Here is a 23,440-nt window from a genome sequence, read left to right as displayed (position 1 = left end):
TTGACCAATCAATATTTGCACCATCAATATACCGATATGACATAATTGTGGATATCGCACCCTGTAAATACGGTATATATCTGATTTTTCTTACCTCAAATTCATCATTTGCAAAACAAATTTTATAGTCTAACATCATCATATGTTATCATTTTGTCAAAGTAAACAAATTTTCTAGTCAAATACGAAGTTGGTAGATATTAATTTCAAGTAGCAATACTTCTATAAGTACAATGGAAATATTCTTTTGAGTATGTTAGCATATATTATAAAATACATTAATAAATTGTCTGTTAAATGTAGAAATGACTTTCAAAGTTACAACATTTAACATGTCTTCTGAATTACATTGTACATGTACATGTATGCACATAGATGCACTTTCACATGTGAGTTACATGTAGAATCAATTATAGACATGTATCAGACATGCATCATAGAGTATACATCGGAAAAAGTGGATAAGAATCCAGTTATTTGCAGGGCACAACTAAACTGTACAACAAACTTGCTACTTCAAGACTTCATAAAAACAACTCTTGATTATCCAAGCCTGCTCATTCTGATATTCAAAATCATTGTCTTTTTATGGGGAAGTTACCTTGTGCATGATAGCACACCAGCTGCTCCCTGTCAGCAATCCCATATTGACTTCTGTCTCTCACGTTCTTGTTGAATGCTGCCACCTGACACTTGGCTGCCACATTATCTTCTGTGAGAGATGAGCCACAATCAATATCGACCTCTGCTTCCAGCTTGTCACGAACTATCATCATCTCTGTCATATTTTGATCTCCCACAGAGCAAAATATTGCATACTGGAGACTTTCAACTGGTCCATTTGGTCTAGAATATAAATACCAGCATAAGAGTTCAAAATTAATCTTTCTAAAGTTCTTTTTGAAATCTGTAGCAATACAAGACGAAGTCTCTCCTGTCAAAAATAAAGAAGAATTTACTTAAAGTCGGAAATCAACTCATAATACAAAGTAAAAACACAGTTCTCAGGGTAGTACAGAAATATTGTTCATATCAATGACAGATGATTATTTTTTACTTAAAGAGTAAAGGAAGTTTTCATATATCCATGCTGAACATTTACAGATACATGTACAACAAATTCATGTGATACGCATCAACTGTACAACATAAAAAGTATAGCAACAAGAAACTCTGTGGTTTGAGGTAGTATGCACCTTGGGGACAGATATTCTGACTTTCTAATTTTTACAATAATTTCTGATCTACTACTTGTAGGGGCTCATTTTAAAAGGTGTCTCAGTTTTTCACAAATCAAATTGTTACTTTTGCCCATAGACGTAACACAGGGATAGCAGTCATTTTGAATTTCAAATATCCGAAAATGTTACTAGGTAATTTGCTTTCTCTAGTACCAAACTTTGCATGGTGACCTATGATTTTTATTCTTAGTTTTTAAAAAGAATGGTTGAAAGTTTCCTGGGGAAAGTTTGGGCAAAAGTTTAAGACTTTCATTTTCTTGGTGCGTACTACCTTAAACACAAGTGACAATACCATACATATGGCGCAATCACATATTGCAGGTGGCAATGTGGCAAAATACAAGTGGTGACACTGTGCTCTTAATTGGTAAAACTTTATATTTGTAATGCACTAGCTATCAGTCTGGAAACCTTTGGTCCTCAAATAGACTTTTCAGGCTTCATGTTACGAATAACATCAACTGTTACATAGTTTTCCATTCCAAAGGAATATGTAAACGTAATATCGTAGCACTTTACAGAGGCAGAGTTGGAAGAGATTTTTTTTCACATAAAAAGATGAGGTTCTTAGAAATACAATGACTAAGACGATACCAAAGATACCTGACAGAGAGAGAAACCCTGTCAATCAAATTTCAAAATAATTATGAAAACAGGATGCTGCAATACTTGAAGTTCTTGAACATGCATAATAAGACACAAACCTATCTGGCAGCTTCCATTCCAGCTTCAACATGGATGCACTGTGACTTTTTTTCATTCTCACATTTACTGGTTTGCTTGGTACTGAAGGAGGGGAAGAGAAAGAAACAAAATGATGATGTAAAATGGTCAAAAGATGAAAAATAAATTATACTCATATTATATGTGTCCATTTGATCATATTTTAAAGTTCATAAAGTGCATCTCTTTGTTATATTTTGTCATTACAGCCTCTTGCCATTTTCTCACATACTCTTTGAATTCTACCGATCACAACAATAGGCAACCATTTGAGACAGAAAGAAAATGACAAGTTATCATTTCATTTTAAATATTCTGCTTTGGTCAAAAACTGGCCACATTACAGAAAGAACATAGAATACAACATCTGAGATGCAACATTTTTCAGTGCCATGTGCTCAAATTGATGTCATCATGTTGTTTTTTGAGCTTCTATGAAGCTACTACAGTGACAATATCCAGCATATTTTACATATTCACTGTGATGTTGACATGTCTCAGAGGGGTACTGGATACTAATCTTATCAAAACTTGCACATGCAGTTCAAGTCTGTGGTTGAAAACACTTCTTAGCACATCCTTCAATAGATCTATTTTAATGAATTTTAGTGTGGAAGTAAAATGATGAAAATACTGCAAAAAGGGCCTTAAATGCACATAGAGTTGCGTAAAAGTTGTATAGGTAATCTGTCCTATATCGCCAACCTTCCAATACATAGCAAAGCTTTGTCAGGGCATCTTTTCTGTATATGTGTGAACATGAGTATAATGTTTCATGGTTCACTGTCATTGATTTTGCCACTATTAGGTAGTATATGCCATGTGGACAGATGTTTCGGCTCTCAAATGTTCCTAAATTCTTTTGTGATCTACCACATGGGGGCTCATTTTAAAGCTCTCGGATTAAAAACATCACGTCTTTGTCTTTTGAAAACAGAAAATTTTATTTTTCCCCAGGGATGGGGCCAATTTGAAAATTTCAAATAATCGGTAAATTTTAACAGCTAATTTGTTTCTCTAGTACCAAACTTTGCATGGAGACCCCTAATTTTGTTCTTGATTTGGTAAGAGAATGGTTTAAAGTTTCATTTTACAGTCTTTCATTTTTGAGGCGCATATACCCCAAATGAAAACTACTGAACCATTTTCAGGATTCACTTCAAATCAACTTACATGGAAATCAGGCAAATGGTCCTACATAAAAGTTTTTACTGACAATGTTCAATGTCCTAACACAATATAACTAATTTCACTGGCATTGGATCATGGTTTCACATCTCTGCGTAAAACAGACCTACATCTACATAACAAATGGTGTACATATTCATGTAATGTGAACAACAGAGTGAAAATGTTTAGATTACGTGGTCATACGCCTAATCATGAAGTCCACACTCTGAACTCTTGCTTCATTGGTGACTAAAACTGTAATGCATAATGGCATCTGTTCACAAGCAACAATTAGGATTCCAAGCTTTTGGTTGTGTACTTTTAACGTACTATGTCCCATACAGTTGTTTGAAAATGCAAAGTGCAAAAGTCATGGTTTCACATGTACAAGTACAGGCACAACAATCATACAGTTGTCTGCCTAGATGCATTGGCATTACTGTATGGAACTAGATATATATTGTCTAAATTGAGGTGTTGCCAACACTGTCAGGTGTAATTACATGTATCAGCTGAGCAGTAATTCCAGTCGATCACAGAGAATCAATTCTGCCAAAGTTGAAACATTGTCTTGCTGGAGGTCAAATGTAGTCAAAACAACTACACCTGAAAGCAAGTGATATGAATTGGACAGCGTGTGGACATATGTGGTGGTGTTGTCTTGACTACGTCTGACCTCCTACTAGACATACAAGTGTTTCAAATTTTGCAGGCTTCCTTTATGATCAACTCATATTACCTCTTAGCTGATAATTGCACCTGGCAGTGTTGGCAACACCTCAATTTAGACAATACATGTATGTCTAGTTCATCTAATGCCAATGTGTCAATGCAAACCACTGTAATTCCAATGACAGTAGATGGACTTACATCCAATATCAGTTCTGCCATACACTGGTTCTGATTTATCACCACATGGATCGGCAATGAGAGCATCACTACACGCTCTGACGACAACCTTATAGGTTTCATAACCACAGAGGTTTTTAATCGTGATTGTTGAGTCGGTAGTGTGAGTTTTCCAAGGCCTGCAATGCAGAGTGTTGTTCTGTGGGACAGCTATCACTTCATACCCAGTTGATGTGACATTGTAACTTGGCACATGTGTCCAGGTGATGGTCATTTCAGTGTCTGTTATCGATGATGGTACAAGTTTCACATCATCTGGAACGTCTCTTGGAGCTAAAATGAAAAAAATACGACATTTTCTCCCTTAAAACTGTTAACATCTTTGAAAGCGACAGGAAGAACACAAGAGATTGATGTCAGAAAGGTAATACTGTTTCCATGTATGATTTGAAGTCACACCCTGTTAAATCTAGTGTTAAGAAGACATTTGGTATAGTTCTCCTGGTTGTTATTTTGTCAAGGGCAAGGCACTACACATCTTTCTTCAAGAAGGCTGACTTTGTTATTCAGGTTTTGTGTGAAATATTTGTTACTCTTGTGTGTTTTGTAGTTCTATGTAAATTTGATTTGACCCATGGAATTTGATTTTGACCTATGGAATTTTGGTGTGGAACATGACTATTTTTCTTGAGTGCAACCAGAAAGATTCACTAAATGACAATGACTAAAGTAGAGACACATACCTGGCAACAAACTTTTATCACAGAATATTTTTTGAACTTTAAACCTTTTTGCTAATAAAGCAAATTACTATTTTTACTATCTAGTTAAAATTTGATCTCATTGTACTTATGATCACAATACTGTAGGTACTTTAGAGAGTCCAAGATCACATCTGACCTTTAAGATGCATAGAATCCATGAAAATTTGTTGATGACAGAAGGGAATATAACTTCAGGGATAGAAATACTTTTTTATTTCTTGTGGCAAAAGTTTGCCACCGGATATAAAGTCAGGTGGCAATTATGAAAAATACCGTCAATGACGCTGTACCTTCTCTAATGTGTGGCCAGGTCAGGTAATTGGTTGTTGGCATGGAGTTGTTGGTAAATAGTTGATGATGTAGGGGCATGAGGTGGGATATGGACCCAAAGAACCCAAAAGATGATTAAATACATCAATCAAAAAAATTCTAAGCTACAGTATAAACTGCCTAAAGATAGTTCAATGTGGAAAAAAGTTAAACAATTCAGAAATAAGAATTAACAGTCCAAAATAGTAATGACGCACTTCCTTACTGACCTGAGTGCATGTGAAATACACAACCTGGCATCTGTAAATTAAATGTATACCAAGTGATCATTTCCAGTCACTTTTAAATGTTTTAATGGATTTTCCAAAGAGTCCTGTGGAAATGATGAAAAACGCTTATCTGGTCTTGTGTTTGTATAACCTCATGGCTGATAATTGTCATAGTATTGAAAAAAAATGAAAGTGAAGAAATTACTGTTTTTAATAGGCATATTTTCCTCGAAATACATGACCGTGTAAAGAATATATGCTAAAAGTGTTTAAGAGTAACTTTCTTTTCAAAAAATAATTTAATTTGTGACCAAAGGATTTTTATTCTTTGAGTTTACAAATTCAAACATTGCAATTTGTTCAATCATCTTGTGCAGTGCAAAATTTATAAAATGACTGAAAAACAAAAAAAATTGGCAGAATTACAGTCTTTGTGATGTAAAATTATGGTTGACATCACGATAACTGTTAATCTGTTTGAAGTACTAATATACTATAATTTAAAAAAGAAAATTCATGCAGAAACGGTAAAATATATTGTCAGCAATGTAGTGTTAATTTTGACTTTACATCAAAATATGCTTTGCTGGATATCAAATATATAGGGCGAAATATCAGCCATGTTCAGCAAAATCCACACAACAGCATTGATCCTTTTCTAATTGATTTGATTTGCTTATGTTATCCTTGTATGACAGTCAGTACAATATGGAACTTGAACACAACACAGTGAATAAGTATGCTGTAAATGAAATGGTGTGGCTGCATCCACATACAGCAATAGGTGTGCCTTTGTCTCTCACCCTCATTTCCAACCTGTCCCATCCCTGAAAAAATAGTTTGGTCTTATATTTATAATGTTAATAATTTCTGTATTTGTTAAAATGTGCGCATCTCAAAAACTTTTGATCATAAACATTTTCATTGTTTTTTATTGCTGACCAATCAGTTAACCTGTTTATTTTGAATATTTGCGGCATTTTTCCTCAGTATTTGACATTTTCTGAATACCTTTTTATTCAGTTTGTCGTTTTCTAAAAGTTTAAATGCTCCATTGTGTGGTCAAGCTTTCCACAAGCATCAAATGTGGTACTTCATATAGGAGGGTCTGCCTCTAGAGGGCGGGCATCATGAACACTCCTGTGTTTGTTGGTTAATTCCTCCACGTAAACTTCTGATTGTACTGTAAACATTGAACATGGCCGACGTCCGATTTTCCTGTCTAAAACTTTCACTCATTTTCGTTCATATGACTCTGAAACTCAGTAAAACGATTGAGAAGAAAGGGTTATCTTGAAATATTGAAGTACTCGCCGATATTTTGCAAAATTAAATGAGAAAAAATGCAAGGAAAATGCCGACAGGCTTTAATACACAGTGACAGTTTTCAGACTCGGAGGCATATGATCATCTCTGCAGATTATGCAACAGGCCCAGATCACGTGAGGCCATGAGGGGATATCCACGCAACTCAGTACCAAACACTAGCGCTCACAGAGTGAGCAAACACAAAGTGAGTACCCCTAACGTCAGCTCAGTAGTCTGTAATAGATTGTAGTCAACTAAGAACCTTGGAGAAAGGCTTAACACTGTGGCTATGCCGCTAAGTCCCTTTTGATTTTTGTCATAGCTCAAAATCGTTCTCCCACACCTCAATCATGTGATCGGTATAATACAACATTTTGTCATTGCCACATACTCATTCTAATTTATAAATTCTTGAAAATATTGTGAGTACGGTACATGTCACAAAAAATCAACCCATACTGGAGGCCTTAAAAAAATTTTTCAAACTTACTAACCGTGGGACACGTGAATTTCATTTTTACTTGCCCGAGAGGAAAAATTACTTGCCCTAAATTTCTAATGACTGTACTAGTAATTTTTAACAGAGAGCAAGAGTTTGGCCATATGAAGTGAATTCAAAGAGGGAAAAAACAGATTCAAACATGAACTACATCCTTGTTAAAATGAAGGACTATTACCAAATCTGAAATGTCGCAGAAATGTGAGAATACTTTAGTTTTTTTCTGTAGATTTGGCCATCTAGAAAACATCTTTGAATTTGGAATTTTTCCACAACCTAATCCACATTAAAATCTTTGCATAAGAGTAATAAGATTGTGTGATTTACAATGTGCATGGCTGGCTGCTGCACTTTATTATCAAGCTGAGATCACAAACAACTGCTCTGCAGTGTTTATCTGCCAATGGATACGCAAATGTACATCTGCAACCCCTTTACCTGTTTACATGTTTACTCACTGAGCACAGCCGTCTTTCAAAGTTTAAATTGATAAATGTATTCGTCAAGAGAGCAGATTCAAGTTTCGTTTTCGTTACTCTTCAGTGCAGATTTGTTTTCTGTAAGTGAGAGCCGATCCCTAACAACCAAGGTCACGTAATTTGAAACTCTGTGCATCTCACGCAATACGTAGCTGCAATATGTGGCCTCCTCAATGGTCGACTGAGCCCCGTTTCGACTATGATGTCACCTGGGGTTGATTTACGTTGAACAGTAAGCATTGCCGAGATCCATGGCTTCGAATAAGTTTACATCCATTTACCAAGCACATGGTGCAATTACACTATCGCGTGAAGCCGATCAACACTTGCACAAAGAGAATGGCAACCACTGTCAAGAGCATACCACTTTACGGCACACATACAAAACAGTGAGTTCACTCCGTGTCGTCAGAGAGAACATGTCGCAAAACTCTATTTTTACGACTTTTTGTGTTTTACAACAGCAAGAACGATTATTTTGCGATGTCGGGCGGATTTTCAAGGGTTTTCAGAAAAAAACTTCTGAGAGTTGAAGGACTTACAATGATTGTAGGCGTGTACAGACCTAATGAAATACGTTTTCAAGCTTGAATTGTCCAGAGCTTTGTTAATTCAACCGCTGGTGCACTTGCCCGTCGGACGGGAAGCATATTGATTTTACTTGCCCGAACGCAAAATTCACTAGCCACGGGCTTCGGGCGATAGGAATTTTTGAGCCCTGTACTGGCTAATGAATTGCAAGTATTTATTGTTATTTAATTCATGCAGGCTGCAGTTTGGCTTTGTTTTCAAAATGTCACAACATGCTTTTATCTTGTGCCGTATGACTGCATATGCGGCTATCACAGAGGGCAACAACATGTCAAGTGTACAAAAGCTGCTGTCATCGATATGGAGATTAGCCAATAACAAGTTTGGATTCATGCTGTGTTTTCATTCATGCCAAAATGTCGCAATAGTTTTGGTTTTTTTGGCTAATGAGTTTTTCCGCCGTGTTCCTTCATTCAAGCCGTAGGATCGATGACATGATGACCCAAAATTTAGTGGCAGAAAAATACCACCAGAAAAAAATTTTGGTGGCAGATTGACAGTTTTTGGTGGCAAATGCCACCATTGCCACCGATTATTTCGATCACTGAACTTACTTCCAATACTTGTTCTCTGTGAAACATAACCAGTGGCCGGTCCCTCTCCAGCAGCAGTCAGTGCCGATGCAGAGACAGCGTACTCTGAGTTTGGTTGCAGGCCACTGATTTCAAAGGACAACACATTCTCTACTGGACTTTAAAGACTGGGGATCGCTGACCTTATATGTTACCGTGGTGATGTCTTGACCTGTTCAAATTTTAAAGGTAGAAATGTTTGACGACGAATGAGGATTGTTAAAGTTCGAAGCTCCTGTACGTCACATCTTGTTTTATCATTTTTAATCTTTGCTAAAGTAATGTTTTTCTCTGCAAAATTCTGAACGCTAACTTTCCTTTTTTATGTCATTTTATGTTAAATCAACGGTCAGCAGTGATGCGAGTTGAATAATCCTGGTCTATGCTAGATGCCAGGTATAGCTTTATATGCTTTTGTCTCAAAGGTCTACAATTATCCACCAGGCTACATGATAAAATGGCGACTTTACCTGTCTAGCAAAAGAAATTTCTAATCCAAAACTTCAGAACAAACTGATTTTCATTTCCCTGGTGCTATATGAAACATAATCTGAATGGGATATTAGAAGAAAGGTGCAAGTTTTGTATCAAAAACATTATTTACTGTAAAAATAAACAATGCCTCTGAATGTAAAGTAAACATTTATGACTCACCCGAACATGTACCATTTGACAAACGGGGGCAGACTGTCAGTTTGTACTTGAGAATGATACCATTCCTAGCTTCAACACAGGGAGCTTTCCACATTGCTTGAAGACTCGTAGGGTTACTTGGAATATATTGTAAAGTCAGATTCCTTGGTGCGGCAGATGGAACTGTACAATGGGATTAGAATTACATTACCAAGAAAATGAGGTTTTAATACAAGACTAAGTTTAAAATAGCTATTAAAAGATAACTTTTGAAAGTTTCTTGAACTTGGACAAACCACTAACTTTAAAGAAAAATTCCTTACCTCCTTCTTTGGTGTACAGGCGAACAGCCTTAGAATTGTCACTATAGCCAAGCTCATTCTTAGCTTGAATTTTAAACTCATACTGCACATACGCAAGGAGATCTCCGACCGTATAGTTGTGGACACTGCCCTCTATGGTGATTGTTTTCCTACAATGAACAACGAGACTTCCTGTAAAATAATTTGTTTTGACTTTCCTTCTGGAAGGAATGGCAAAGCATATTACTATTGGCGAAAAATCAACTGCAACACGTTCAACTACAATACATGCTGCTGATATGTTGCAAAGTTTTAAAATGCAACACTTCATAGAAATTTCTCCTAAATTCAAAATTTCTGTTGAAAGGTACAATTGGCAAAATACAGGGGCTGTATCTATTAATATTTTTTTTGAAGAAATAGAGAAAATGGCAATCATCCATGCCTTTAGATTTTCATTCAGATAAAAATGGTGTTGCGTTTTGTGTTTGTGTACAAAAAATATTGCTGTGATTCAAAAAAACATCTCTTTCTACTCACAGTCAACTATCTTTAGGGAAACTCTTTTGATATCAAGCCCTAGCCCTGCCTTTGCAGATATATGATATTCTATTCAATCGAAATGTTATCAGTTATAAAGGGGCAAAAAACAGAATGCCTGAAATTTCATTGCTAATTCCTTACTTGCTGAAAATTCAATTTAAAATTTTATTAAATATAAACCAGTATCTCGGAGAATGGCCTGATGGAATCAACAGATTTGACCTCCCTGGTTGATAAGGTATGAAGTCAACAAATCACATGCATTCCTCTCGTCTATGAATGTACTTGCAATACACTTCTTTTAACTTAGAGCATACAACCACATACTGAGCATGTGAAGCCACTACATTTTTTTTTACCATCAATTGAAAATTATAAATTGATCTTACCATTGAGGGTTTCCTGAATTTCCGATGTAAGACAGCACATAATTTGATATGATGCCGTTGGGATCACTGGGGGCTGTCCATGCTATGTAGATGCTGCTCTCAGTCAAGTTTTTAGCTTCTGTGATACTTGGTGGTCCAGGTGCTGTTGAGAGGGGATATTCAATGATATCTGTATCTCTATATGGTCTCACATAAACAGACACTGATGCACTGCTCCTAAACACAATTTGCATCAATTTCTACTTTTTATTTACTTTTAACAGCGCCAAAGATTCACTGACATATGGTTAAAAACAATTTTATTTGTTTATTGAGTTGTTAGGGTAGAAAATTGCACCTCAGGGACAGATATTCGGGCACTAAAGTTTTATAATATTATTCTGGCCTACCACTTGTGGGGGCTCATTTTGAAGCTTGGAGTTGTGCGCATCCTCCACTGGGAGAAGATCATCTAGAAATTCTGGTTTACATTGACCGTTGTTACACAGCTGGATTGTAAATGACTGCTTCAATGTAAAATTCTTCAGGCCAAAATATCATGATTCTGACAGTTTGATTCCATTCATGCAGAAGCATGTTTCCAGTTTGATGATTACAGGTGTGGACTATAGAGGGCGCTAGTCAATATGCCGTTCCCACTTAAGGTATAGACACACGTTAGAGGATACTTATTTTAAACTCACTTTTTCTCAGTAAATTTCACTTTTGGACCCCACTGTCACACATTATATATTTCTGTTAGCCCTATATATCAACATTATGAAAAATATGTTTATTTTCCGAATCTCTGTGTCTGTGTCCATTTCTCTCAAAAATATGCGTTTTTGAGTTTTTTTACCAAAAAAAATACCGTCAAGGACACTACGTGCTCACATTCGGTTTGAATTGGTCCATTCAAAAAATATTTAAACCAGGAAAAAAACAAGAATGACAAAAGCAAATAAGGTCTCCAGCTTAGGTTCTGGAGGTCATCTTTAAGAACATGCATATCAACTTCTATAGTAATGGGACAAGCAGATCCTCAATACATAAGCAAATGTCAACAACAAAAATAGACAGAGAAGGCTTGATAAAAAGAAAAGGTGGGAGTGGGCAAAAAATGTACAAGGGATCTGGTAAAAATGTAATGCTACCTCATCAATCTTCTAGACCCTACCCCCTCCTGCATATCAAATGTTCCACCCCTTGGTATTACATAAGACCAACTGACAGGAAGTACATTTACAACCTTGGAGATTTTTAATTAATGCCATGAGTGTTATCATTCTAATGTAAACAGCACTTAAGTTAGTTACAGATAGTGAAATGCCTTCCACTGTGGGTGGTGATTACAACATCTGGAATTATCCTGGATCCAAATTTCTCATCAGTTTTTGTATGTCTTACATAGAAAAGTTGCAAAAATTGGTCCAAAATGAAAAAAAATCACCTCAGCTTTGTTTTCTGGATCAAATTTTCCTACAAATCGGTATCAAATATGACAAAATTATGTTCACAGCCTTCAAAATTGTCTCACAACATATCCTGGGTTAGTATAGGTCATTTAAGGTCACAAACTGAGAAAAGTACCTATAATATACAAATTTTGGGGTTTCCCAACACTTTGAGCAAAAATTTATCTAATAACATCTTTCTGGACTTTATACCAAATTACAAAGCTATCAAACAAGGGACTTTTATACCAAATTACAAAGCTATCAAACAAGTAATGTTGAGATAAAGTTGTCTTGACCAAAATGACAATATTGTCTTAAAAATACAATTTTTTATATTTCAGGAAAATTTCCACATATCTAACTATTGTCATCTCTGTACGTCTGTGTACGAAATATGAAAGCTGTCTGTCCAGGGTTTTAAAAAGGAAACACTGTCTAAGATTTTTTGAACAAAAATGACAAAATTGCACAAAAATAGTAATTTTCCCAATTTTGTCATAATTTCAACAAATTAGAAGAGTAACACCCTTGCAAAGAGACAACCCAAATTTGAGAGCGATTGGGCCGGCGGTTTCAGAGAAGAAGAATTTTTACTGAAAATGAGAAAAATCACAAAAAAATTCAGCAAAAATACAAATTAAGGATATCTTCACAATATTCATAAAACTGTATAAGGTTAACCTAAGGTACTTGCACACAAATTTTCAAAGCAATCAAAAAAGCGGTTCTTGATTTATTAATTCTTAACCATTTTCACATTTTGTAAGCTAATTTGCATAATTTTGGCAATGCAGACTTCATTTGAACAAAATCCCATCTATAGCCCAGGATGCATCCACACACCAAATACCAAGCTGAAACGTGCAGCGGTTTGCGTGTTTTTGATACATACATACATACATACATACACACATACATACAGACGCCATCGACTTCAGCCTATACGATAAACTCACATTGGTAAAACCAAATGTGAGCTAAAAATTAGGTCGGCAAGGACTACCGTATGCCGACTTGAGATCTTTGAACAGAAATCAACAATTGAGTACTCTGGGAAAAAACGGTGTCCCAGATTTTTTCTATTCCCTTTTGTTTCAGCACAATAAGGTGTGAAAGTAACAACTCTGGGTTTTTGAATAAATTACCGGGTTTCGTTCACTTCAGCAAGAGTTTCTCTTGTTCCAAAAATTTTACCGAAAATCTGAGACACCGTTTTACAGATATGTATTGCTTCTGTGACCTGGTAAAAAATCAGACCGATCTGTGCACCCTACTCCGACCTAATTTCTTTTGAAGTTACGCTTGTCAGGCCAAAATCGGAAGAGAGATAATCAAAGATTTGTGTAAACACCCCTATACGTACAAAAATTGATCGTTGATATGACTTTCCGGGCGATTTATATTCATGTTCACGAACTTGCATTAAGCAGGAGACTAGATGTTTTGTATTTTACATCAAATACCCTTCCGACGATCATAAATAGCGAGAAAATTGGGAAAAATACACACAAACTGTTGAGATGTATGAGTAATGAGGGCGGTTTATTTACATAACAAACACTGCTACGGCTAATGTTTTTTTCTCAAATTAGAGTCTAAGCTTGTTACCGTAACTGTAAACGGTTGTCAAGCTCTATCAATCCATTTCTCTTCGGTTAAGAAGTATATTTTACGCCCGTCGGAGGCGAATTGCGATATTTTGCGTTTGCAAGAGTCTCAGTGCACACACTGATTTCGACATCGCGGCGTCACGGAATGCAGTGACTGTTCAAGTTCGTCATTCGGCCCGTGCGCTGTTCAGTTTCCGGGCCTGGAAAATGAAAATTTATGCATACGCATCGCTTGACACGTCCACCAGTTTCATTCACAAAATTGTTCACTTATCGTCGACCTTCACATCGGAATGAGCGTTCTGTGGTAGACAGACTCTGTCGCTGACTTTCACGCTTGAGAACTCACTTCAGTGGAGAGAATCTGATAATCAACCAGCTTCGTCGTCGGAAGAAAGACTCGTGTCCGACATCTCATCTTCTGCCACGTTGCTATAGTACGACCCTAAGTCAGACAATCTGAGTTTTGTTCTGGTAGCCTGGTCCATGATCTTACTTACTCTCTTCTTACGACCACGCTTACGTTTTACGCGTCTCTGCCTTCCGCTTGTCACTACGGCAGCCATTGTTATTGAACGTCATGCACACAGGACAGTGGAAAGTATGCGCATGCGCGCCGGACAAGATCAGAAAAATTAACATAATCTGTTGACCCTGCGTCGCTATCCTAACTAATCCGTACACAGTTAAGACAACCGAATATAACAGTACGCGTAGTTCGCAAAAAAATATATTTTTCTTAGTATTTTAAGCATTTCTTAATACAATATTGTCTCGACATTTTTCAACATGTAAAGATCATATGGTACGGACTCCAATTTTGAAATAAAACCAAAATCTCTGTAAAAATGAATTAAACGTGTGTCTATACCTTAAGCTTACAATTGCCTTTCTGATTTTTTTAGAAATTAAAATTCAGGCTTCTGAAACTCACAGCTGAAGATAGATTTCAAGGCATACAATCAACTGGTTGGATTTATTCAAGTATGCAGTGCAAGTATTTGTATCGATTACAAGGTGATATGCAAACATATATTAAAATCGTTTCATCCCTAGTCAGGGGATAAATCCGTTGCAAAGCTTAGTAGTTCCATTTGAGAATTTTGTAAATGGGCAGGGTTAACACTGGTACAATTTACTATACTTTTGTCTCCTTTCCTGTTTATGATATCAAATTTTAGGTCATCCGCCAAAAGTGAAGTGAAAGATGATTTATAAACTTTACAGGGCGTCCATCTGACTTCCTGATATATTATTTCGCTGTACAACACATACAATGAAGCATATCATGTTACGAAAAAAGGGTTCAATACAATGCAGCACAGTTTGATCTGCAGATAGTCAGGTCTGCATATAACTTGATCTATACGTACATATACTACTTCACTGGGATTATAACACAGACAGTGGGTGGAAGTAAATATTATCAGTTCATCTTGTAGTATGGGCTTGTAAGAATAATGACATGGTTAAATATAAAAAAACATTCATAAATTGGGGCACCGGATATCTTAACAAAGATTTTAATTCTAGAGTTAATTAACTCATATATTGAACCAGTTTCCATAAGAGTTGTAAATGCACACAAACCTGCAAGCGGGAAGTGAGACTAAATTTATTCTGTGAAACTTACCCTGTGTTTTGTCAACAATTCTGATGAATGATTGTGGAGATGGTCCGGCTGTATTCAGAGCTATTACTGAGACCATATAGGATTTATGCACTTCAAGACCTGTAATGCACGGTGATAAATATTACAGATGGATGTCAAAATTATGTCTTCATGACAACTGACAACTAAATAATGTGGTTTTGAATTCTTTACAATATCAGTCAAAATTACACAGAACAATATTGTAGCTAACCCTTATGACAAATCAATCAGGCTTGCAGCTGATATGTACACAGGCATAAGCGCACTGCAGGCTGTAGGAATGGCACGGTCTATAGGAAAGCTGCACAGGGGAGTTAGGGTCTGCAGGACAATGCAGCTAACTTGGCAAGTTCTGCAAAATGTGTGCATTAAAAGACAGGGCAGCAGTAGAAAGATCTTTACATAATCTACTTGAATGTAGCAAACTTCAAAGACACTGTGCAGGTCACGCGTTGTATATACCGTACTCTATCCGCTTAAGCAATGGGCAGCAAACAAGAAGTGAACAACTTGCTAGCAGAATGCTCTCAGAGGCATACACTGTTATTTCTATGCAGCAAGTAAAAATTAATGTGCCACTGCATGGTGTGGGCAGAGGTTTGACTTCACGCTCACTGCACCACCTAATTGAAAAAATACCGTCAAGGACACTATGTGCTCACATTCGGTTTGAATTGGTCCATTCGAGAAATATTTAAACCAGGAAAAACAAGAATGACAAAAGCAAATAAGGTCTCCAACTTAGGTACTGGAGGTCATCTTTAGAACATGCATATCAACTTCTTAGCAATGGGAGAAGCAGATCCTAAATACATAAGCAAATGTCAACAACAAAAAACAGAGAAGGCTTGATAAAAGAAAAGGTGGGAGTGGGCAAAAAATGCACAAGGGATCTGGTATAAAAGTAATGCTACATCATTGATCTTCTAAACCTACCCCCTCCTGCATATCAAATGTTCCACCCCTTAGTATTACATAAGACCAAATGACAGGAAGTACATTTACAACTTGGAGATTTTAATTAATGCCATGAGTGTTATCATTCTAACGTAAACAGCAATTAAGTTAGTTACAGATAGTGAAATGCCTTCCACTGTGGGTGGTGATTACAACATCTGGAATTATCCTGGATTCAAATTTCTCATCAGTTTTTGTATGTCTTACATAGAAAAGTTGCAAAAATTGGTCCAAAATGAAAAAAATCACCTCAGCTTTGTTTTCTGGATCAAATTTTCCTACAAATTGGTATCAAATATGACAAAATTATGTTCACAGCCTTCAAAATTGTCTCACAACATATCTTGGGTTAGTATAGGTCATTTAAGGTCACAAACTGAGAAAAGTACCTAAAATATACAAATTTTGGGGTTTCCCAACACTTTGAGCAGAAAATTTATCTAATAACATCTTTCGGGACTTTATACCAAATTAAAAAGCTATCAAACAAGGGACTTTATACCAAATTACAAAGCTATCAAACAAGTAATGTTGAGATAAAGTTTTCTTGACCAAAAATGACAATATTGTCTTAAAATACAATTTTTTATATTTCAGGACAATTTCCACATATCTAACTATTGTTATCTCTGTACGTCTGTGTACGAAATATGAAAGCTGTCTGTCCAGGGGTTTTACAAAGGAAACACTGTCTAAGATTTTTTGACCAAAAATGACAAAATTGCACAAAAATAGTAATTTTCCCAATTTTGTCATAATTTCAACAAATTAGAAGAGTAACACCCTTGCAAAGAGACAACCCAAATTTGAGAGCGATTGGGCCGGCGGTTTCAGAGAAGAAGAATTTTTACTGAAAATGAGAAAAATCACAAAAAAATTCAGCAAAAATACAAAATTAAGGATATCTTCACAATATTCATAAAAATGTATAAGGTTAACCTAAGGTACTTGCACACAAATTTTCAAAGCAATCAAAAAAGCGGTTCTTGACTTATTAATTCTTAACCATTTTCACATTTTGTAAGCTCATTTGCATAATTTTGGCAATGCAGACTTCATTTGAACAAAATCCCATCTATAGCCCAGGATGCATCCACACACCAAATACTAAGCTGAAACGTGCAGTGGTTTGCGTGTTTTTGATGTTGACGGACATACTGTACATACATACATACATACATACACACATACATACAGACGCCATCGACTTCAGCTTATACGATAAACTCACATTGGTAAAACCAAATGTGAGCTAAAAACCTAAAACATTAAAGCACTGCAGGTCAAATTCTGTTATATTTGTCCTCATGCATTTTTCAAACCGAATTCTTCACCTTTAAATGTTCTGATATTCATCAGTGTTAATATGTTTAATTTGTTACATATTGATCTCTTATGTTCTTAAAGAAACAAAAAAAATAAAATACACTTTTATTTGGCATCACTAATTTGCACATGAGAATAGCGGAAAAAATAAGCCTGTCATTTAGTAATGGAAACAATATTTGTCAAACGGTGTTTGACGTTGGATTTTTTAAATCTCAATCATTTTGATCATCAATTTTGCTAAAACAGAATCAAGCCACACAGCAAGTGAGGCTACCCACAATTCCCCTTGATTTGTTCACTCAGACATTTTTTGCTAAAGGCTTTTTCAATTTTATCAGTTTCTTAACAATTTTTAACTTACAATTTAAGTTCAGGATTATTTGTCAAGACTATGTTCCAAATTATTGATTATGTTTACAATTCAAGTGTAAATTGAATGAGAAGTCGATGTTTGGAGGTGCTAAAATTGCACACTTGTCAAGATAAACTTATCAGCAACTAAGATGGTCTCATCATACCACCTGTCAGACATGCAAGTTTTCTTTGATACGAACATTAAAAAAAATCAATACCCTTTCTTTTGCCAACACAAATGCAACTTATTCCCTTAGTTTCCTTGCAAATATTGTGTATGGCTGTCAAAATCTATGTCGACAAAATTACAAAATTGCTATCTCCTCCGCGGAAAAGGGGTTGATCTTCTCATTATTCACAGTGAGAAATCAGAAAATTATGATGATCAGAACTATGTTGCCCAAATTTCGAAATATGGACCGAGTTGTTCTGTGTACAGAAGAAATTTGCTGCAATTCAGTGAGTGATCTCCGTGTGTACAGATCATGGAGCATTGTGGGTAACCTCACTTACTGTGAGCCATTCAATGACACATTTGACTACTATCAATGCAAGGGAAAGTGTTTCATTGGTAATTTTTTGTAAAGATCTTCAGTGAAAGAACAATTATACAAGGCCAAATGGGAGATTGGAGGTTACGTTTGAAATCCATCCCAACCTACTCTTGGTTTGTCGAAATCCTCTTGCCGCGAATTACTAGTACCTTGTCGTCTAAAATTTCTGACAAATTATCGTGTTTTCAAAATATAATTAGTTGACAAGTGGATGAAATACAAGTACTGACCTTGTAGAGTATACTCAGTAGCATTGCCATCAAGGATATCAATGATATCAGCTTTACTAGGGTCATCTTCATCTTTCACTGTCATCCTGTACTGTGTAATTTCTCCTCTTGCTTGTCTCTTTGTGAGTCGCTGAATAATGAGATGTAAGTTTCCCTCATTAAGGTAGAATGCACCTTGGTGGGACATACTGGACTGGTAAACTTTTATAATGTTCTTTTGGCCTACTTCTGGTTTGGGCACATTTTGAAGCTTATAGAGTAATAGAGTTTTCACTGGCTATGTTTTGTGAAAAATCGGGAATTCTATTTTCCCCAGTGGAGACAACACACAGGGATGGCAGCCATTTCGCATTTCAAATATTGGTAAATATTGGGTAATTTGTTTCTTTGATACCAGAGTTTGCAAAGTGACCCTGATTTTTATCCTTGATTTTTTGAAAGAGAATGATTGAAAGTTTGCTTGAAGAAAGTTTGAGCAATTTTCACTGCCTTATATTTTTCGTAAATCGCATATTATATTTTGCCAACAGAGTTATCACAGGGATGGTAGCCATTTTTATTTCAAATATCGGTAAATGTTAATAATCTGTTTCTCAAGTAACAAACCTTTGCATGGTGACCCCTGATTTTTATTCTTGATTTGGTAAGAGAATGGTTGAAAGTTTCATTCAGGAAAGTTTGAGCAAAAGTTGAAATCTTTCACTTTCAAGGCACATAATACCTTCAGGGGACAATGTTGGCAGCTGGTGTAATTTGTGGGGAAGCATGCAAAAACTTCTAGTGATTCACATTAAGTTTCAAAAGAAAGGAAGCGCAGCCATCAGAGTGCTCAGTATATGGAAAACAGGACACAGGTTAAAAAAGATTTTAAACACATGACCAATCTTGTATCCTTTCGCATCACAGGGTCCTACAACAATGTCTTGACGAGCTGTATTTTCTGACAGGGATTGATCCAAATGACTTTTGGACATAAACAGCTTCCTCTTGTAAACAAGAAGATCACACAAGCTGAGACCTAATGACGTTTGATCCACTAGTACCGACACAGCTCACAAGAAGTATGAGTATTAACCTACCTGCCATCGAATAGTGACATTTCTCAGCCCGCCTTTAAGAGTCTGCCCAGCAGTGTTTACTTCCAGGCCTTTTTCCGGTGCTTGGATTAAAAGAAAGAGATGTGGATACTGTTAGATATTACACATCCATAATCTTGGGGTGACACATGAATTAATCTTCTCGTTACTGTGAAATACAAGCATGCATGCACTATGCAAAACTAACTTCTAGAGTATCTCCATATTTTCAAATCACCTTAATTGCTTGATGGTCGAGTGGTTTCATTTATGTTATGATTAGGAGCACAGGAGTTTAACCCTTTGAGTGCTGAATTTTTTCCTACAAAAATTTCAGCGCAACATTTGACCAATTTTTATGAACTTTTCTGTAATTTTTCTGATAATTTTGGACCAAATGAACACAAAATTTCATTGGCCACAGTTTTTTATCAAAATTTTGGCAAAAGTCTGACAAAAGTTGACCAAGGTATATTTTATAAGGGCGACAAAAATTAACTTTGGTGCTCAACGGGTTAAGCCTTTTACTTGAAGTAAAAGTGGGTAGTATACATGGCTATAGAGTTAACAAATGTTTTCATGCTGACTGACGTTTATAAATTTGTCTTTCATACACACCAAGTCTTTGTAAAACTTTGCAAAGCCTTGTAATCTTTGGCTTTTGAGGCAAATGAGTGAATTTATTGAAGTTGGGTTTGCACCAGTCTGATGTGAAATTATGCTTAGCAGTAATAACAGCTGAGCTGTAACAGCACAGTTGTCAGACAAAGAAAATAATGATTATTACATGTACCCAGTAATTATTCTCTAATGTGTGTAGTAATTCACAGAGCGCAGTAAAAGTTGGATATTTGAAACAGAATAATTGGAAGCAATATGACTTGGAGAAAGTGCATCAGAGCATATACCATCTGATAAACATTGGAAGTAAGTGACTATATATTAATAATGAGTAAATTTACTCCAAAAAGTGGCATGCACAGAAATCATCGTCATCTATGGAATGCTGATGTATGAAATCATATGTAGAAACACGTACATCAACGCTTAAAGCAATGTGGCAACTGATACAAGGAAAAAGGCGTTTGGAAAAAATATGAAAACTGGCCCTAAATATATATGTGTGACTGTCACCTGTTTTGTTCATTCGTAAGGAAACTCTACACTCGACTAATTTATACGAATGCAGCTTTCTACATACTTGGTAAAATGTTATCGTATTGGTTCAAGGAATAGTTCTTTTACCTGCTTCCTTTGTGCATCCAATACTGGGCGTCGACCAATCACTCCAATATTCATCCCTGCTGGACTGTGATTTTGTAGCCACATGAATAGTGTAACATGTGTATGCATCCAATGACGTTAGCGTATAAGAAAGCTGAGTATCTGCATCAAGTTCCTGCGGGACAAGAAAATTGTTAAAGACTGTGATCACGCTCTGGCATTCCAAATGATTTTTTCCCTCCAGAAAAATTACCTTGTACAAATGCACTTTACGATACACTGTCTTTATCTATATATTTACACTGATCAACTCCAGCTACTTTGACAGACTGTCAGCAAACTTATCAATCAGTTACAAGTAATAACATTTTTATTACATATGGTTTGGCTTGAACCAAATCTAGGCTTGCATGAACAAACTGCACAGACAGAAGGAGCTGTATGTTTTTCATTCAGCAAGACTATTTTTGTAAGGTAAATGGCATATTGCTAGCACATCCAAGGATGTCACTGCCTTACCTCTGACCAAATGTGGGGTTCCCATTCGCTGTAATACTGCAACTTGTAATGAAGAGTAAAATGGGGAGAATACCATTCAGATGGTATTTTCCAGCTCACTGCGGCTATGTTGCTTGTTTCTGCTATCACCTTCACGTCTTCAGGGGGATCAGGTTTGGCTACCATGGTGAAAAAAATATTACAGTTCAATTGAGTCGTGTTATAAGCACAGGCTCCCTGGTCTGATCTTCTGAGTTCAATCTTTCTACCAAAAATTTCATTGGAAAGATCCAACTTTGTCACAGCAGGTCTTACAGGGTTGTCCAAAACCATGACAAGAATGGGCTATACCCCACCTTATAACATCATTGTATGTTATTATTCCATTCTATCAACACGCAAATGACTAAAGAGCACTGGCATAAACAAAGTAGTGTAATAAAGAATGAAAGAAAACAATCAAATATGATATAACTGCCTTGATGCCATTAACTTCCTGCAGTTTGTTTAAAATACACTTTATATTGGTCTAAAACTGCCAAATCATTACAAATGATGAATAATGCAAGATAGATACTGTTGTCTTGTAAACTTACACTGAGTGTCTGGATCAATGTTGAATTGCCAAACTTTACTGTCAAGATCATTTGTAGCAACTACTCTCATGTTATGAAGTGTACCAAGAGACTGCTCGATGTAACATGAGTTTGGTCCTTTAGTTACTGAGTCTGGGCAATCTTTCCATTTCTTTCTATGACTGCAAGTGACAAAGATTAACAAGGATCTGGAGTAAGTGTTAAATATGTATAACCTTTAATTCTACACATCGCTTGATGGCTGGTACCAGGTTAAACACTCAAAGGAAATTTTTTAGCTTTAAGTACATCTCAGGATCTTCTGGAATCCAATCTACCACCCTTGTCATATCAAAGACTGAGATAATTATGCATGCAGATTATGAAGCAATTTGTGAGTTTTTGATATGGACAGGCAGACTTAGAGACATGCGGACAAAAATGCACATGCATTCCCATACAATGAGGGTATGATTTACTCTACATAAAAGATACTAATTCATAATCCCATCAGTATACAATACATAGAGCACCATATATTTTAACTTTGGTAGTTTGCCATATGAAGTGGTACAGAACAAGTAACACAAACCTGAGATTATAAGTAAAACATATGTTGTTGGTAAGTTGCTGGGCAATGGATCCCATGTGCACCAGACTTCCTTCATGTTGCGGGCCTGACAGCTAAAATTTGCTATCCTGGGTACAGCTGTAAATGTGAGAAAAGAAAATTGAATTTGTTAAAATGCACCATATGGGATACATTGTGCTTCATGGGTTCGAATCAACTTGACCTGATGAATTTGAACTTGGCAGGACAAGGAATAAGGAAACCTGGCTATCACATTTGAAACTGTGTAAAAAAAAAGTAAGTAAATGCCTTTAAAACTACATAGTTTAAACTTTGCCAAAATTTTCCTTTAAGGAAACTGAAAACCATCTTCTTTCGAAATCATTCAAAAAGTCTGTGACCGCCTGGCAAATTTATATACAAAGGAAACAAATTAATTAAAATTTGAATCTAAATTTACATTAAAATCTACTGATATTTTTTATAAAAAATGGCTGAAAACTCTGTGTAAACTCTTTGAGGGAAAACAACATTCTGTTCATGAGGGGAATCTTAATATCTTATTAAAAACTTTAAAAATTGCATTTTGGGTTCATGCAAAAAGAGATTTGTATTGATGACTTCAAATTATCATTTCAAATGATGTCCTTACTTTGGGTGATGTTCGGTTTGAATTGACCTGACCGCATTTTATATCACACACTGAAGAATACCTGATATGTTAAGATTCTTCTTTAAATATATCAAACAATAATAAACTAACAAAATAT

General features: G+C 36.0%; 1 protein-coding gene across 1 annotated transcript in view; it reads right to left on the bottom strand.

The window, feature by feature from the left end:
- Positions 1 to 4,004: 4,004 nt before the first annotated feature.
- The window catches only part of LOC139144208 (receptor-type tyrosine-protein phosphatase F-like), a 30,019-nt gene continuing 10,583 nt past the window's right edge, over positions 4,005 to 23,440 (bottom strand). The window contains exons 4-15 of the mRNA XM_070714859.1: positions 22,692 to 22,808; positions 22,121 to 22,281; positions 21,546 to 21,703; positions 21,048 to 21,201; positions 19,806 to 19,885; positions 18,727 to 18,856; positions 15,282 to 15,380; positions 10,603 to 10,744; positions 9,692 to 9,840; positions 9,390 to 9,551; positions 8,718 to 8,907; positions 4,005 to 4,316 (exon numbers count right to left, since the gene is read on the bottom strand). Coding sequence (XP_070570960.1) covers positions 8,828 to 8,907; positions 9,390 to 9,551; positions 9,692 to 9,840; positions 10,603 to 10,744; positions 15,282 to 15,380; positions 18,727 to 18,856; positions 19,806 to 19,885; positions 21,048 to 21,201; positions 21,546 to 21,703; positions 22,121 to 22,281; positions 22,692 to 22,747 — 1,371 coding nt within the window. The 5' untranslated portion in view covers positions 22,748 to 22,808 and the 3' untranslated portion in view covers positions 4,005 to 4,316; positions 8,718 to 8,827. The remainder of the gene's footprint in view (positions 4,317 to 8,717; positions 8,908 to 9,389; positions 9,552 to 9,691; positions 9,841 to 10,602; positions 10,745 to 15,281; positions 15,381 to 18,726; positions 18,857 to 19,805; positions 19,886 to 21,047; positions 21,202 to 21,545; positions 21,704 to 22,120; positions 22,282 to 22,691; positions 22,809 to 23,440) is intronic.

The sequence above is a fragment of the Ptychodera flava genome, chromosome 11, assembly GCF_041260155.1.
Source record: "Ptychodera flava strain L36383 chromosome 11, AS_Pfla_20210202, whole genome shotgun sequence".
NCBI classification, from domain to species: domain Eukaryota; kingdom Metazoa; phylum Hemichordata; class Enteropneusta; family Ptychoderidae; genus Ptychodera; species Ptychodera flava.
This window is presented reverse-complemented; position numbering and strand designations above follow the sequence as displayed.